This window comes from Mya arenaria, chromosome 14 (genome assembly GCF_026914265.1).
Source record: "Mya arenaria isolate MELC-2E11 chromosome 14, ASM2691426v1".
Lineage (NCBI taxonomy): Eukaryota > Metazoa > Mollusca > Bivalvia > Myida > Myidae > Mya > Mya arenaria.
In genome coordinates this window covers 25,292,287-25,308,420 of record NC_069135.1, presented here as the reverse complement: position 1 = coordinate 25,308,420, position 16,134 = coordinate 25,292,287, and the positions used below count along the sequence as shown (strand labels likewise).

Genomic DNA, 16,134 nt, shown 5'->3' with positions numbered 1-16,134 from the left:
TACAGAAACAAGCTCAGTAGCCAAAATTTTAAACATAAACGCCGTTTAATGGCACAGGGTAAACGCCAAAAACATAAAACACAAAAACAAAAAAATCACAAACGAGAAACATGAATCAACTGCACAAAACTCCACAAACAGCACAGTGCGTATATACTATATAAAAAAACTAGGTATGTTTATCAAGGATTGTTAGCTACCGCCTTGGAACGGTCAGTAAAATGTAAATTTACTGGGGATACTTAGTGAAATCATTTATATTCGTTGGCATGGAATTTCGTGGTTTTCCGAAAATTTACATTTTCTTGGGTACTTGAATTCATGTTTTTTTTTTCGTTTTTTGAAGAAAAAAATCCGAAACTGCGATCATACTAAGTTGTTCGCAGAATCTCCACGCGCTGTGCACGTGATTTTCGTATTCTACGTCACACCGTTTATGGCACTCTCTAGAGTAGTACGACATGCAAATTAGTGCATGTACCCATGTCAATTATCGATTTAATTGGAAATTAAGGTCATAAAAGAAGATGTACCCTGATGAAAGATATAGTTATGCGAAGCCATTTAATGCCAATTAAGAATTTTGCAAACTGTGAAAACACCGAAAAGTTGCGTATATTTGAGTAAACAATCAATGTAATCGATTAAATATTTCATTAAAGAAAAATCTCGAGTACTGATATTCAACACGCACATAAATGACACAGTGAATTGATTTGGTAAAAAAACACAGTGAATTGATTTGGTCTATTATTTGTTAAAGGCAGATATAATATATTAGCAAAAAATTAACGGTATGATATATTGTGAGGTCAGTATTTACGCCGTATACTGCCGTTTACTGAGATCTCTGTAAAGACTATACTAGAGTATGTTCATAACATGGCAAATGAAAACGTGAATAAAGGGTCTATATTTCGTGGGATCTTGAATTCGTGGATCGCACAACCCACGAAAACCAAGAACATTAATGTTCCACGAACATTAATGATTTCACAGTATGTAAAAAACGTCAGCATAAAAATAATCATGATAAATGTATTAAATGATATTGATCCACGTACATATACTATTTGCTTTTGCAAGTTACTTCATTCGTATCCGGCTATCCTCTGCCGTCCTTTTTGACATCATTGACGACCGTAACTATCTAACAGAGGTCTTGAATGTAATCCACTGCTTGAATTGGTTTGTATTCTCAATTATTCTCCTATGTTTCGTCTAGCTACTCCATTCGCGTCTGGGCCATGCTTATCAAGACACCGTCAATTCTGTTCGATATCAATGCCCCGTCCTATGTTTCGGAGAGTCTGGATGTGATCAGTCAAGTCTTCATTGAGAGCTTCAGTCGCACGGAACAGGCCGTGTCAAAGGTTGAGAAAGCTTTTATTATTAAAATTCTTTGGGAATGACATTTGTACATTTTAAGCTTGCTTGGGACACATGTAGCAAGGGACAAGTCACAAGAAAGACAGGTTTTCAAATTTATTGAAATCTGCGTGCCACTTGTTTTTAGCTCACCTGTCACGTAGTGACAAGGTGAGCTTTTGTGATCACTCTTCGTCCGTCCGTCCGTCCGTCCGTCCGTTCACAATTGCTTGTGAACACAATAGAGGTCACAATTTTGACCTAATCTTTATGAAACTTGGTCAGACTGATCATCTCTATAAAATCTAGGTCAAGTTCGATATTGGGTCATCTGGTGTCAAAAACTAGGTCACTAGGTCAATTAGTAGAAAAACCTTGTGAACACAATAGAGGTCACAATTTTAGCCTAATCTCAATGCAACTTGGTCAGAATGGTCATCTCTATAAAATCTAGGTCAAGTTCGATATTGGGTCATCCGCGGTCAATAATTAGGTCACTAGGTCAATTAGTAGAAAAACCTTGTGAACACAATAGAGGTCACAATTTTAGCCTAATCTCAATGCAACTTGGTCAGAATGATCATCTCTATAAAATGTAGGTCAAGTTCGATATTGGGTCATCCGCGGTCAACAACTAGGTCACTAGGTCAATTAGTACAAAAACCTTGTGAACACAATAGAGGTCACAATTTTAGCCTATTCTCAATGCAACTTGGTCAGAATAATCATCTCTATAAAATCTAGGTCAAGTTCGATATTGGGTCATCCGCAGTCAATAACTAGGTCACTAGGTCAATTATTAGAAAAACCTTGTGAACACAACAGAGGTCACAATTTTGACCTAATCTTTATGAAACTTGGTCAGACTGATCATCTCTATGAAATCTAGGTCAAGTTCGATATTGGGTCATCTGGGGTCAAAAACTAGGTCAGTAGGTCAATTAGTAGAAATACCTTGTGAACACATTAGAGGTCACAATTTTAGCCTAATCTCAATGCAACTTGGTCAGAATGATCATCTCTATAAAATCTAGGTCAAGTTCGATATTGGGCCATCCGCGGTCAATAACTAGGTCACTAGGTCAATTAGTACAAAAACCTTGTGAACACAATAGAGGTCACAATTTTAGCCTAATCTCAATGCAAATTGGTCAGAATGATCATCGCTGTAAAATGTAGGTCAAGTTTGATATTGGGTCATTCACGGTCAATAACTAGGTCACTAGGTCAATTAGTACAAAAACCTTGTGAACACAATAGAGGTCACAATTTTAGCCTAATCTCAATGCAACTTGGTCAGAATGATCATCTCTATAAAATCTAGGTCAAGTTCGATATTGGGTCATCCGCGGTCAATAACTAGGTCACTAGGTCAATTAGTAGAAAAACCTTGTGAACACAATAGAGGTCACAATTTTAGGCTAATCTTAATGCAACTTGGTCAGAATGATCATCTCTATAAAATCTGGGTCAAGTTCGATATTGGGTCATCCGCAGTCAATAACTAGGTCACTAGGTCAATTATTATCTCTCCCCCTCTCTGGGGGAGACATATTGTTTTTGCCCTGTCCGTCAGTCCGGTAGTCCGTCAGTCCGTCAGTCCGTCCGTACGTCACACTTCGTTTCCGATCGATAACTGGAAAACCGCATGACCTAGGATCACCAAACTTGGTAGGGAGGTTGGTCGTGAGGTGTAGAGGATCCCTATTGTTTTTGGGGTCACTAGGTCAAAGGTCAAGGTCGCGGCGACCCCCAATATAAAAAACATTTCTGCTCAAAATCTTGAGAACGGTTTGACCTAGGTTCACCAAACTTGGTAGGGAGGTTGGTCATGAGGTGTAGAAGATCCCTATTGTTTTTGGGGTCACTAGGTCAAAGGTCAAGGTCGCGGCGACCCCCAATGTAAAAAACATTTCCGCTCAATATCTTGAGAATGGTTTGACCTAGGTTCACCAAACTTGGTAGGGAGGTTGATCATGAGGTTTAGAAAACTCCTATATTTTGGGGGGTCACAAGGTCAAAGGTCAACGTCGCTGTGACCTCTAATGTAAAAAAATATTTCCGTGCAATATCAGGAGAATGCTTTGATCTAGGTTCACCAAACTTTGAAGTGAGGTTGGTCATGATGTCTAGATGATCCCAATTGTTTTGGGGGTAACAAGGTCAATAGTCAAGGTCGTGGTGACCTTCCATGTAAAAATCATTTGCGTGTAATATCTTTCACATATGTTTACCAAAAATTGTAGAGATGTTACTCGGGTGTACAAGACCCGCATTGTTTTTGAGGTCACTATGTCAGAGGTGAAGGTCACAGACACCTGAACATAAGAAAAGGTTTCCGATCAATAAGTGGAGTTCCTATTGCCTTTGAGTCTTGAACTTTTGCATGCTGGTAGGTCTTCTTGGGCAGATGATCCGTATTGATTTTGGGGTCACTGGGTCCAAAAAGAGAGTGATGATGAAAAACGGTTTCCAATCAATAACTTAAGTTCTGCTTTACCTGGAGTCTCCAAACTTTGCATGCTTGTAAGGGTCATGCAGTAGTTGGGGTCACTGGGTCAAAGGTCAAGTCCACAAGGGCTTGAAGATGAAAACCGTTTCCGATCAATAACTGGCGTCTCATTTCAACTTTCGTGCATTTTGTTTATTTTGTTTTTTGTCCATAAAAGACCTGCCGTTTTTTCCCTGAGAAACAGCAGCACTTGAAGGCCTTTGCATTTTTATGGTAAGTGTCTCGTTTACTAAGCCTTCGGGGGAGACATGCGCTTTTCTCAAAAGCCCATTCTAGTTAGAAAAACCTTGTGAACAAAAAAGAGGTCACAATTTTAGCCTTATCTTAATGAAATTTGGTCAGAATGATCATCTTAACATAAGCTAGGTCAAGTTCCATATTGGGTCAACCCAGGTCAAAAACTAGGTCACTAGGTCAATTAGTAGAAAAACCTTGTGAACACAATAGAGGTCACAATTTTAGCCTAATCTCAATGCAACTTGGTCAGAATGATCATCTCTATAAAATGTAGGTCAAGTTCGATATTGGGTCATCCGCGGTCAACAACTAGGTCACTAGGTCAATTAGTACAAAAACCTTGTGAACACAATAGAGGTCACAATTTTAGCCTAATCTCAATGCAAGATGGTCAGAATAATCATCTCTATAAAATGTAGGTCAAGTTCGATATTGGGTCATCCGCAGTCAATAACTAGGTCACTAGGTCAATTATTAGAAAAACCTTGTGAACACAACAGAGGTCACAATTTTGACCTAATCTTTATGAAACTTGGTCAGACTGATCATCTCTATGACATCTAGGTCAAGTTCGATATTGGGTCATGTGGGGTCAAAAACTAGGTCAGTAGGTCAATTAGTAGAAATACCTTGTGAACACATTAGAGGTCACAATTTTAGCCTAATCTCAATGCAACTTGGTCAGAATGATCATCTCTATAAAATCTAGGTCAAGTTCGATATTGGGTCATCCGCGGTCAATAACTAGGTCACTAGGTCAATTAGTAGAAAAACCTTGTGAACACAATAGAGGTCACAATTTTAGCCTAATCTCAATGCAAATTGGTCAGAATGATCATCGCTGTAAAATGTAGGTCAAGTTTGATATTGGGTCATTCACGGTCAATAACTAGGTCACTAGGTCAATTAGTACAAAAACCTTGTAAACACAATAGAGGTCACAATTTTAGCCTAATCTCAATGCAACTTGGTCAGAATGATCATCTCTATAAAATCTAGGTCAAGTTCGATATTGGGTCATCCGCGGTCAATAACTAGGTCAGTAGGTCAATTAGTAGAAAAACCTTGTGAACACAATAGAGGTCACAATTTTAGGCTAATCTTAATGCAACTAGGTCAGAATGATCATCTCTATAAAATCTGGGTCAAGTTCGATATTGGGTCATACGCAGTCAATAACTAGGTCACTAGGTCAATTATTAGAAAAACCTTGTGAACAAAATAGAGGTCACAATTTTAGCCTTATCTTAATGAAACTTGGTCAGAATGATCATCTTAACATAAGCTAGGTCAAGTTCCATATTGGGTCAACCCAGGTCAAAAACTAGGTCACTAGGTCAATTAGTAGAAAAACCTTGTGAACACAATAGAGGTCACAATTTTAGCCTAATCTCATTGCAACTTGGTCATAATGATCATCTCTATAAAATCTAGGTCAAGTTCGATATTGGGTCATCCGCGGTCAACAACTAGGTCACTAGGTCAATTAGTACAAAAACCTTGTGAACACAATAGAGGTCACAATTTTAGCCTAATCTCAATGCAAGTTGGTCAGAATAATCATCTCTATAAAATCTAGGTCAAGTTCGATATTGGGTCATCCGCAGTCAATAACTAGGTCACTAGGTCAATTATTAGAAAAACCTTGTGAATACAACAGAGGTCACAATTTTGACCTAATCTTTATGAAACTTGGTCAGACTGATCATCTCTATGACATCTAGGTCAAATTCGATATTGGGTCATCTGGGGTCAAAAACTAGGTCAGTAGGTCAATTAGTAGAAATACCTTGTGAACACATTAGAGGTCACAATTTTAGCCTTATCTCAATGCAACTTGGTCAGAATAATCATCTCTATGAAATCTAGGTCAAGTTCGATATTGGGTCATCCGCGGTCAATAACTAGGTCACTAGGTCAATTAGTAGAAAAACCTTGTGAACACAATAGAGGTCACAATTTTAGCCTAATCTCAATGCAAATTGGTCAGAATGATCATCGCTGTAAAATGTAGGTCAAGTTTGATATTGGGTCATTCACGGTCAATAACTAGGTCACTAGGTCAATTAGTAGAAAAACCTTGTGAACACAATAGAGGTCACAATTTTAGCCTAATCTCAATGCAACTTGGTCAGAATGATCATCTCTATAAAATGTAGGTCAAGTTCGATATTGGGTCATCCGCGGTCAACAACTAGGTCACTAGGTCAATTAGTACAAAAACCTTGTGAACACAATAGAGGTCACAATTTTAGCCTAATCTCAATGCAAGTTGGTCAGAATAATCATCTCTATAAAATGTAGGTCAAGTTCGATATTGGGTCATCCGCAGTCAATAACTAGGTCACTAGGTCAATTATTAGAAAAACCTTGTGAACACAACAGAGGTCACAATTTTGACCTAATCTTTATGAAACTTGGTCAGACTGATCATCTCTATGACATCTAGGTCAAGTTCGATATTGGGTCATGTGGGGTCAAAAACTAGGTCAGTAGGTCAATTAGTAGAAATACCTTGTGAACACATTAGAGGTCACAATTTTAGCCTAATCTCAATGCAACTTGGTCAGAATGATCATCTCTATAAAATCTAGGTCAAGTACGATATTGGGTCATCCGCGGTCAATAACTAGGTCACTAGGTCAATTAGTAGAAAAACCTTGTGAACACAATAGAGGTCACAATTTTAGCCTAATCTCAATGCAAATTGGTCAGAATGATCATCGCTGTAAAATGTAGGTCAAGTTTGATATTGGGTCATTCACGGTCAATAACTAGGTCACTAGGTCAATTAGTACAAAAACCTTGTGAACACAATAGAGGTCACAATTTTAGCCTAATCTCAATGCAACTTGGTCAGAATGATGCCCCTGAAGTGATAAGAGGCCCCACCTAGGGGGTCACAAGTTTTACATAGGCTTATATAAGGAAAGTGTTTAAAAATCTTCTTGTCTGAAAATGCAAGGCCTTCAACATTCAATATTTGGTATGTATCATAACCAAGTGGTCCTCTACCAAGATTGTTCAATTTATGCCCCTGGGGAGAAGAGGCCCTATCCTGGGGGGAGTCACAAGTTTTGCATAGGCTTATATAGAACAAAAAACTTCTTGTCTAAACCAACAAGACATTGGCATTTTATATGTGGCATAACCTAGTGGCACGCTACCAAGATTGTTCAATTTGTGCACCTGTGGTGAAAAGAGGCCTCACCCTGGGTGTCACAAGTTTTACATAGGCTTATATAGGAAAAAACTTTAAAATTTTCTTGTCTGAAGCCACAAGGACTAGGTCTTAAATATTTGGTTTAAAGCATTGCCTACTGATAGGGTCATGTGGGGTAAAAAACTAGGTCAGTGGGACAAATAAAAGAGTGGCCTCTAGGGGCCATACTTTTCATTGGATCTTTATGATAATAGGTCAGAATGTTCACTTTATTTAGCAAAGCTACAGGTGAGCGATACAGGGCCATCATGGCCCTCTTGTTATTTGATCATTTTTACCTTTTTATAATATCTGTTAAAACTTTATGTATAGTGTAATTTCGATCATCTATTTTACATATTAGTAACGCACTCAAAATAATTTCAAATGCTACCCGATGACTTCAAAATGACATGGGGACAACAGGCATCAATATTTAACATTGAGCGATCAGAAAAGTAACGTGTGGGTCGGCTGCCTTAATAGATTTACTCCATAATGTTATTAATCTGTAGGTACAAATACTTGGTTAACCGTTATGACCTTATTGTCATCTAAATAATTTAATATGGACAAAGGACATATGGATTAGCTGAATTTTAATATGAATAGATCACTACACCAATCTGGGCTTAATGTGTTTGTACCTACATGCAAATTAGCGGAAAAACCTTTCTAACTGAATTCCGGATAACACCTATTAAAGGCAAATTGGTACACCACTGTAGTACATTATGCACACATATTACAAAACATATTGATGCTTATCTATTAAAATAAGATTGATGATATTATGAAAATACTTTATTCTAGGAATCGCCAACTCAGAAGCTTATTTTCCGAAATGAGCTGGCGAAGTTCAGAACACATGTTCAGGAGTTCTACAAAAATGTCAAAGCGAACGTGCAGAAACCCGATGAGCTAGGACAATACCTGACAAGTATTAACAGAGTACGTATTCATTTAACCTGGTAGTTTGAATGGGTCTATCACCCAAATAGTTAAGGATTCTAATTACACCAAGACGAAAGTTGTCTTGTAATGTAGGTGTCCACCTTTCACCAATGAGGTGGTGGATTCGAGTCCCTCAAGCGTGTGAGTTGTCTCTTGGTGTAGGGATCCACCTTTTACCCAAGAGGTCGTGGAGATTCTGCCCAACACGTTTGGGAGTGATGAAGTGGTGTAGGTGTCTACCTATCATCCAAGTGGTCACAGATTAGAGTCCATCCAGGGTGAGAGTGCTAAAGTTGTGAAGGTGTCCGCCTCTCACCCAAGAGGTCTTGGAATAAATCCCAATTAATGTTAGAGTGGTCTAGGGTTGTAGGGGAATAACCCCAGGGTAAGGGTGGTCTAGTTTTATGGCTGTATTCCACTCACTGAACACTTGCTCTACCAAGGAAACAAACCCTAGTATAAGTCTATGAGCAACCAACTTTCTTCTAAATTGAGCTTAACAAAATAAGAATAGTCTAATCAACATGGTAAAGGAGACATCTCTCCGTTAAAGGATTGCATGAATGGTAGAGTAGCTAGGTATATATTCCTCAACAAAGGTCACATTTATAAATGTTTCTTCATGAAAGTTGGTCAGAATGTTTCTATTAATAATCTCTAAGTCAAGTTTAAATCTGGGTCATGTGCGGTCAAAAACTAGATCATTAGGTTAAATCATAGGAAAAGCTTGTTAGCACTCTAGAGGTCACATTTATGACTTTATGTTCATGAAACTTAGTCAGAATGTTTATATTGATTAGCTCTAGGGCAAGTTCGAATCTTGGTCACCAGGTCAAATAATAGGAAAAGCATGTTAACACTCTTAAGGCCACATTTATGACCATATGTTCATGGAACTTGATCAGAATGTTATTCTTGATGATCTTTAGGTAGAGTTTGAACTGGGTTATCAGAGGTCAAAAACCAGGCCACTAGGTCAAATCATAGAAAAACTTTGTAAACACTGTAGAGGTTACATTCTCTCCTTGATCACCATTAAACTATGTCAGAATGTTTGTATTTATGAACTCTATGTCACACTTGAATTGGATCAGGTGAGCGATACAGGGCCTTCAGGGCCCTCTTGTTTTTAAGGTTATTTTTGTTTCTTTCAATTAACTGTTTTAACACATTGAATAGATATAAAACTCATTAATGCTTGAGGCGTAGTACGTATGTAACACATAGTACTGGCTACTGTGACAATGAATCAAAGATTGATTCATATAATGTGATGTTATTTGGCGTACCATTTTCAGAACCAACAGGAAACTACTTTCAACAAGAACGCAGCACTTTACAGATTATACGAGCAGATCAAGCCATATACAGACGAGGTATCAGAACTTTATTTGTTACATATATTTTTTAGTTTTTTTGTATAGAATTGTCTTGTTTTAGCTCACCTGAGCACAAAGTGCTTAGCGTTTGTGCTCAGCGTTGTGTTCTCAGCATCCTGCCAAGACCAATGTCCTGTTTTTATTGTTGTCGGCTTATGCCCCTTTTTGACTGAATACCTGGATAAAAGTAGGCAGTTTGCTGCAATGTCCTGTTGTTTATCCGATTTAAAAAAATCCTTTTCGCAAGACTTGTATAACAATCCCTGTTAAGATTCTGTTGGTACTAAAATCTCTAAAACTCAGCCACAGTCTTTATTAAGTATTTTTTAAAGTGGATTATCGTTAGGCCGTTGCATTGCTTATGACAATGTTTTACTAATGTCTATTTAATTGATCATTGACTGGTTTCAATCTCCGAAAATATATCGTAAAAATTTGGTTCCGATTTCAAACACCTGTAGTGATATTTAATTGATTGTAGCTTACTTGATTATTTTTTCTTTTATAGATTCTAGACGACTTGTCAATCTGCCAAGAGACCAGATGTCTGCAGTTGAACAAGAAGTTAGAAGACATATTCTTTATGATGGAAGAATAGAAAGGGAGTTTTTCATAGGAATAGGGCAATATTGAACAAAACAAAGATATTTGATATTAGTGATTTCAGTTTAAAGGTGTTTGCACAAATAGTTGGTTCATTCAGTAAACAAGACAGCATTCCTTTCATGATAATTGTTAATGCATTTATTGAATTATACAAACTAGAACGACCTTAAAGGCTATCATAATTTTATCTTCATGACATTAAAGATGTATATACGTATAGTTTGTGTAAAGTGAAGTTGTTTTTATTACCCATAATGTACATTGAAACGAAGTATTATACAACAATTATGTTACACATAAATATTTCTGTGTATATGCATGTTGATATATTCAGTATATTGAGTTTTGTTTTATATGTAATCAGATTATTGATAATATGGATTTATATATAGATTCTATTGCATTTAGAAAGTATATACATAATCAGTTTTTGTATGATATCACGCATATGTAATTATAAATTGTGTTATTCACATTTGTGTGTTTTTCAAAAGTGCTAGTATAAAGGTATATTTGATCATCAAGCTTTATGTATAAGCAACGCTCAATGTATTCTCAATTTTCTCTATTTTTATACTATCATTTGTGATTGATTTTGTAATGATAACTGTGTGGTATATATAATAATATTATATAGTTTATTGCTCATTTATTATAATAAGAAGTGCCTTTGTCAACGTCCCATATTTATCTTATGTGTATTGTTATGTATGCAAACATGCCCTTGATATATTTCTCCACAAACGTGTACATTGTATCTATATTTCCTTCGATCATTGTGGGTTAGACTGATTGATATATATTATCTATTCAATGTTTGGTATTTTTTTATTAATTATAAGTAAATGAATCGTGTGAACTGTATCAGCTATCTTGGAGTTTCACAAAAGTAGCTTCATGTATAATTAATTTTTAAAAATCCGATTCTTACAAATCTGCTGATAAATTGCTGATAAAATAGAAATTATATCTTTTACCAAAAATATATCCACACAAAGCCTAACTTATACTGCCTGTTCGACCTGGATAAGGTTTTAAAATCGTTTGATCTCGAATAGATTTTGCCAAAACATTTTTTCTGCAATTAACATGGACGAGTAAATTAGTCCCAATGGTCCATATTCATCAAAACCCGAGTCTGAGATTGAGGCTCACACTCACAATAATACATCATGTTCTTGGGTGTTTCTCACAAAGAGTTGAGTATTGAAAATGTAGAATTTATAACTTACACAGCAAATTTTCAACAAGCTATTTTGACAATAAACTGGGTCCATAATGATCAATGTCTTGAGTCTGAATTACAGATTGTCTAAAGTACATTCTAAAACTGCATCAGAAGAGCATTCGTTGTTCAAAGCATTGACTATTTTATAATGAACACATTTTACAGTGCTATAAACTTATGAGTAATAATTAGAATCTCAGATTTATTTTGCTTCTTAGACTCGGGTTCAAGACGTAATTCACTAAAGGCCCATGTATGTGAACTTACATTTTAGACTGTATATAATGATACTGTTTTCGAAACATCACACTGTTCTCATATCTATTGAATAACATCATACATAAATATATGATTGTGCCAAATCATTTTGATATCTCAAATATATATTGTTAGTTTAAAAACAGTTAAATCAAATGTGTCTAATTGCGTACAATGTAACTTTGTATTAGAATTCCTAGCCATTCCAGCCAGCTTGCTTGTTTCAAAATATATCGCGCTACATACCAGAGCAAAGGCGCTACATACCAGAGCAAAGCGGTCTACAGCTCAGAATGAAATATTTGAAACAACGATGTTAATGTTATGTTATTCACTTGTTGATGTGATGACCTCTCTATAATAAAATATATGTGGTATGTTAATTTCTCGTCAAAGTTCATGAAATCTTCACTAACTTAAACCTGGGAGTAAGATTACAGGGAGAGGAAACCAAGCTTTACATCATGTATTATTGATCCCAGCTTAAACGCACTAAGAAAAAGTAATTGAAAATAGAAATATTTTGATCATCATTTTTTATATTTTGTTCCTTCATTCTTTCTGCCAAAGTTATCAATTGCTTTACACAGATTTTATCAGAATGGGATATACTTGTACTGTTGTGATGCGGCGTCGTTTGCTGCATCATTGCGGCGTCAGTGTCACACACCTGTTCCCGATCAATAACATTTCTATTGTTGTGGAGTCCTTATGTTTTTGGTAAATGACCTATTTAATTTTGGGATCAGTCAGTCAAAGGTCAAAGACATGGTCACCTAATTGATATATGATGGATACCTTCGAATGGCGACACATCCAATTTGCCACATTCTTGATATATACTACTGTTGAACAATAAATATATCTGTGATTGTAAATTCAAATTATGACTAATTTCTAATGCATGCCAAAATGATGATGAGATTTTAGTTAAGTTTCATTTTTTTGTCTGAATGAAATCAACGTTAATAGCTTTTTGTAATCGTTTGCAATGAAGCTTCCATTGATTTGATAAGATGTAATTGTTTAAGTGAAATAACTTGCTAAAATTTATTGTTTACATTTGTAATTGTCAAATAGATTTCTAAAATGAAATTTTTGGAATTGTTTGGATGTAATTTTGTATTGTATTTGTTTTGTTTTTATGATTTTTGCTTGACTGCATTAATCTGAACTGTTTGTTTATTAACCTGAAAATCAATATCGCCATATTGTAACATCTTTACTGTATTCATCATTTCGGAATTTGCTTTGTTTGTTTACAATACATATTTTTAGCTTTAATATGCGAAGAATTAGGAAGAATAAGGAAAGTTATTCTATGCACTCTAGAGTTGGTGTCACCCACGCCTTCGGTGTCACACCTTGGTTAAGGTAATGCGTGTAAGCACATTAAACTCATTATCTCAGCAAATACATAATGCATTGCATTTAAACTTTAGATATGTTCTCCCTACCATCCCTCCCACTTCATTAATTGAATTAAAAGGATTTGCGTGAAGGACACTTACCGGTAAGTCAATATCACATAGCCAAATACATCATGTATTGCATTGAATCACACATGGGCTCTCAACCATCTCAATTTATCAAGATAGATAACTCTAGCTGGTCTTTAATATACATTTTGACCCTTGATTATAAGACTTGGAAATTCTGGTAAAGGTTTTGCATTTAAGTCTCAATAACTGTGATTCATGCATGTTTCAATATAACATTTCAACCGTTCAATGCGGCGGAGAAGTCGAGCGCGCTGTCCCTATGACAACATTTTTTTAAATAAACATCAGTCAATTGTATAGACCAGGATAATATATAATATCAAGAATTTCAATTTGATAACTAGTTTAAGTCACGTTTTGAATCGTATAGGCTACAAGTTATTAGTTTCGAATTCGGTAATAAAACAATTCAGAAAAAACCATTGAAGCGACCACACTCGTATTACGTTGGTTAGATGGCACATTATGCTAAGTGCTTGTTGTGTTTCACTCATGTTTGTTTTTCGAGTAATTCAGTGTGTCCTTTTTTCAGTTTTTTTCTTCTCGTTGATGTCAGTTGTTTGATTTCAATATAATGTTCAATATATTAAAACTTCGAGAGAATTCCCTCTACTTTTAATATTTATCCTAATTGAAAATATTTATCAATGTTATTTTTGTGCTTGTCTAACGGATTTCTTGTTAATTCTTAGATTTAAAAGGGAAACGTTCAAAAACTGTTAAGCTAAAAAAATGTTTTTTCATTGTTGTTTGTAAAAAAATATCATCACATACCTCTGTACTTACATATTACTCTTTGCAATAAAAGTCTAACCCAAAAGCTTTGTTTGTTGAAAAGAGCATACCGAATAAAAGATACTGATTTTATGATGACGTGAACTAATCAAGCCCACATGAAGTCGTCCCTTAACTAGATTTTGATAAATCGTCACAAAGTACAACATTACCGATAATTGATTTTATAGCACCAATAAGATAAGGATTATATATATTTCGGTTAAGGTTTATCAAGTTTATAACATGTGAAATAAAGTGTGCATTAATGTATTTGATATCACTAAATTGTAGGTCAAACTTCATCTGAACAATGAAATAACATGGACGACTTGTCCAAATTTAGGACGACTTCGTTATTGGTAAGACTTATGGTTGACACGATTTCTCTTGCATCCGACTTAATTAGAGAAACAAGAGATAAATACACGAACGGAATGGGGGATTTTTGATGTCCATCAAAAGACATATGAATATAAATGCAACACATAATGTACCGTTTAAGCTTTGAAATATACATATTTCATATTATCAAAGGTTAACCATAAATATTTCGTTTTGACGCATTGAGACGCTCACCGTAAGTTACATCCCCTAGTTGCGCTATTTCTTACGCCGAATCCTGGACACACCTGTTATTTAGCGTTGTTAATTCGTTTGACAGATATTAATAAGTATTAAGTTTGTTCAGGTTATATCACGTGCATTATATTATACTGATTTTCGTTATGCCGTGTTGACCTTTCGTTATATTCTCCCTGTGTCCGCGTCTGTTAAATGGTGCATATAACCTGTCTATGTATATTAACGCACCACCCAGAAGAGATTTACCCTTTTCAATTTGTGCTTATACATAGTTTAACAATTTTAAGTGTTATTGGTTTTTAGACTGTCGGCTGCAAGCCGACAGTCTTTAGAGAGCGGTATTTCAGAAACGCGACTAGTCGCCTGGCACGACATATTGAACATGAATATATTAATACACACCACCTGCGTAGCAACAGAACTACTTACGTGAATGTGGGGCGTCAAGTACCTGCTTATGTGTATTTAACGCGTTATTGCCTTTTTTATGACAAACATTGCGTGTTACTCTTAGTATAGTTGTACCGTTGCAATTTGGTGAGTTTTATTGAACAAAATAATGAAAAAAATAATGAAAGTATAGCATTTACATACGAAGTCATTTTACCCTACATCCAATAGTAAGCTACACCACATGTTTGCACCCCGTGTGACGTCACACATATCCCGGCATTCAAGACTGACCCGGCAAACCCCGACAAAGAACTTATTTTATGAATGAAAGCTATTAAGAAATAAATCATACGCGGTTAAAGAGTTCATGTCATGTAATATTTTGTGAAATAGCTTTTATGTTTCAAATGGGGTTTTTTCAGCAGCAATCGAACTAGTGTATTTGTTTGAGTAAGTTATTTGGATTATACCTATCACAGTGTGTCAACGTTATGCCTATTGTTATTTTGGACTATAGGGTGTAGTTTTGGCTGTCAGACTTTTCAACCCCAAGATTTTTCAACCCCTTTGTCATTTGTGAAATCAGAGACTTTTCAACCCCTTTGTCATTTCAACCCCTAAAAGTGCTAAGACTTTTCAACCCCACCTTAAACAAAGACTTTTCAACCCCTAATAAACGAAGACTTTTCAACCCCTTAATTTCTTACCTTTTTAAGAAAATTACAACAGTAAACAATTTATTTTGAAATTTCTTTTAAAAATCAAGAATATATTAAGACTAAAAATATAACAGACAAAAAACATGTGATACATACAAAATATACATACTTGAAACACATGATATAACAATATTTCATTAAATATTTACATTGAAATAAATATAAAAAAATGCTTGACTGTCCATTTAGCTATTAAGTCACTTAGCAATAAATCTTCCCTATCTCCCTGAGGAAATCCTCACACAATATAATATGTGCATGGTTCTGCTCCATAAATTAATTGAAACAGCGTTTGTTTTTCTTTTAGTTTTTTAAACACTTTTTTTAAAACATTTTGTCATCAATAAAAAAGACAATAAAATGAGTTGAACTTTAAATAAAATTCTTCATAATATTTCAAAATATCTAGATTTAGCA

The 16,134-nt window shown here is 35.5% G+C and overlaps 1 protein-coding gene across 1 annotated transcript in view; it reads left to right on the top strand.

Annotated features, from left to right (window-relative positions):
* Positions 1 to 14,066, top strand: part of LOC128217878 (plexin-B2-like) — a 72,866-nt gene extending 58,800 nt beyond the window's left edge. Inside the window, exons 33-36 of the mRNA XM_052925313.1 lie at positions 1,226 to 1,373; positions 8,133 to 8,270; positions 9,572 to 9,649; positions 10,161 to 14,066. Of these exons, the coding sequence (XP_052781273.1) occupies positions 1,226 to 1,373; positions 8,133 to 8,270; positions 9,572 to 9,649; positions 10,161 to 10,250 (454 nt within the window). The 3' untranslated portion in view covers positions 10,251 to 14,066. The remainder of the gene's footprint in view (positions 1 to 1,225; positions 1,374 to 8,132; positions 8,271 to 9,571; positions 9,650 to 10,160) is intronic.
* The last annotated feature ends 2,068 nt before the right edge of the window (positions 14,067 to 16,134 follow it).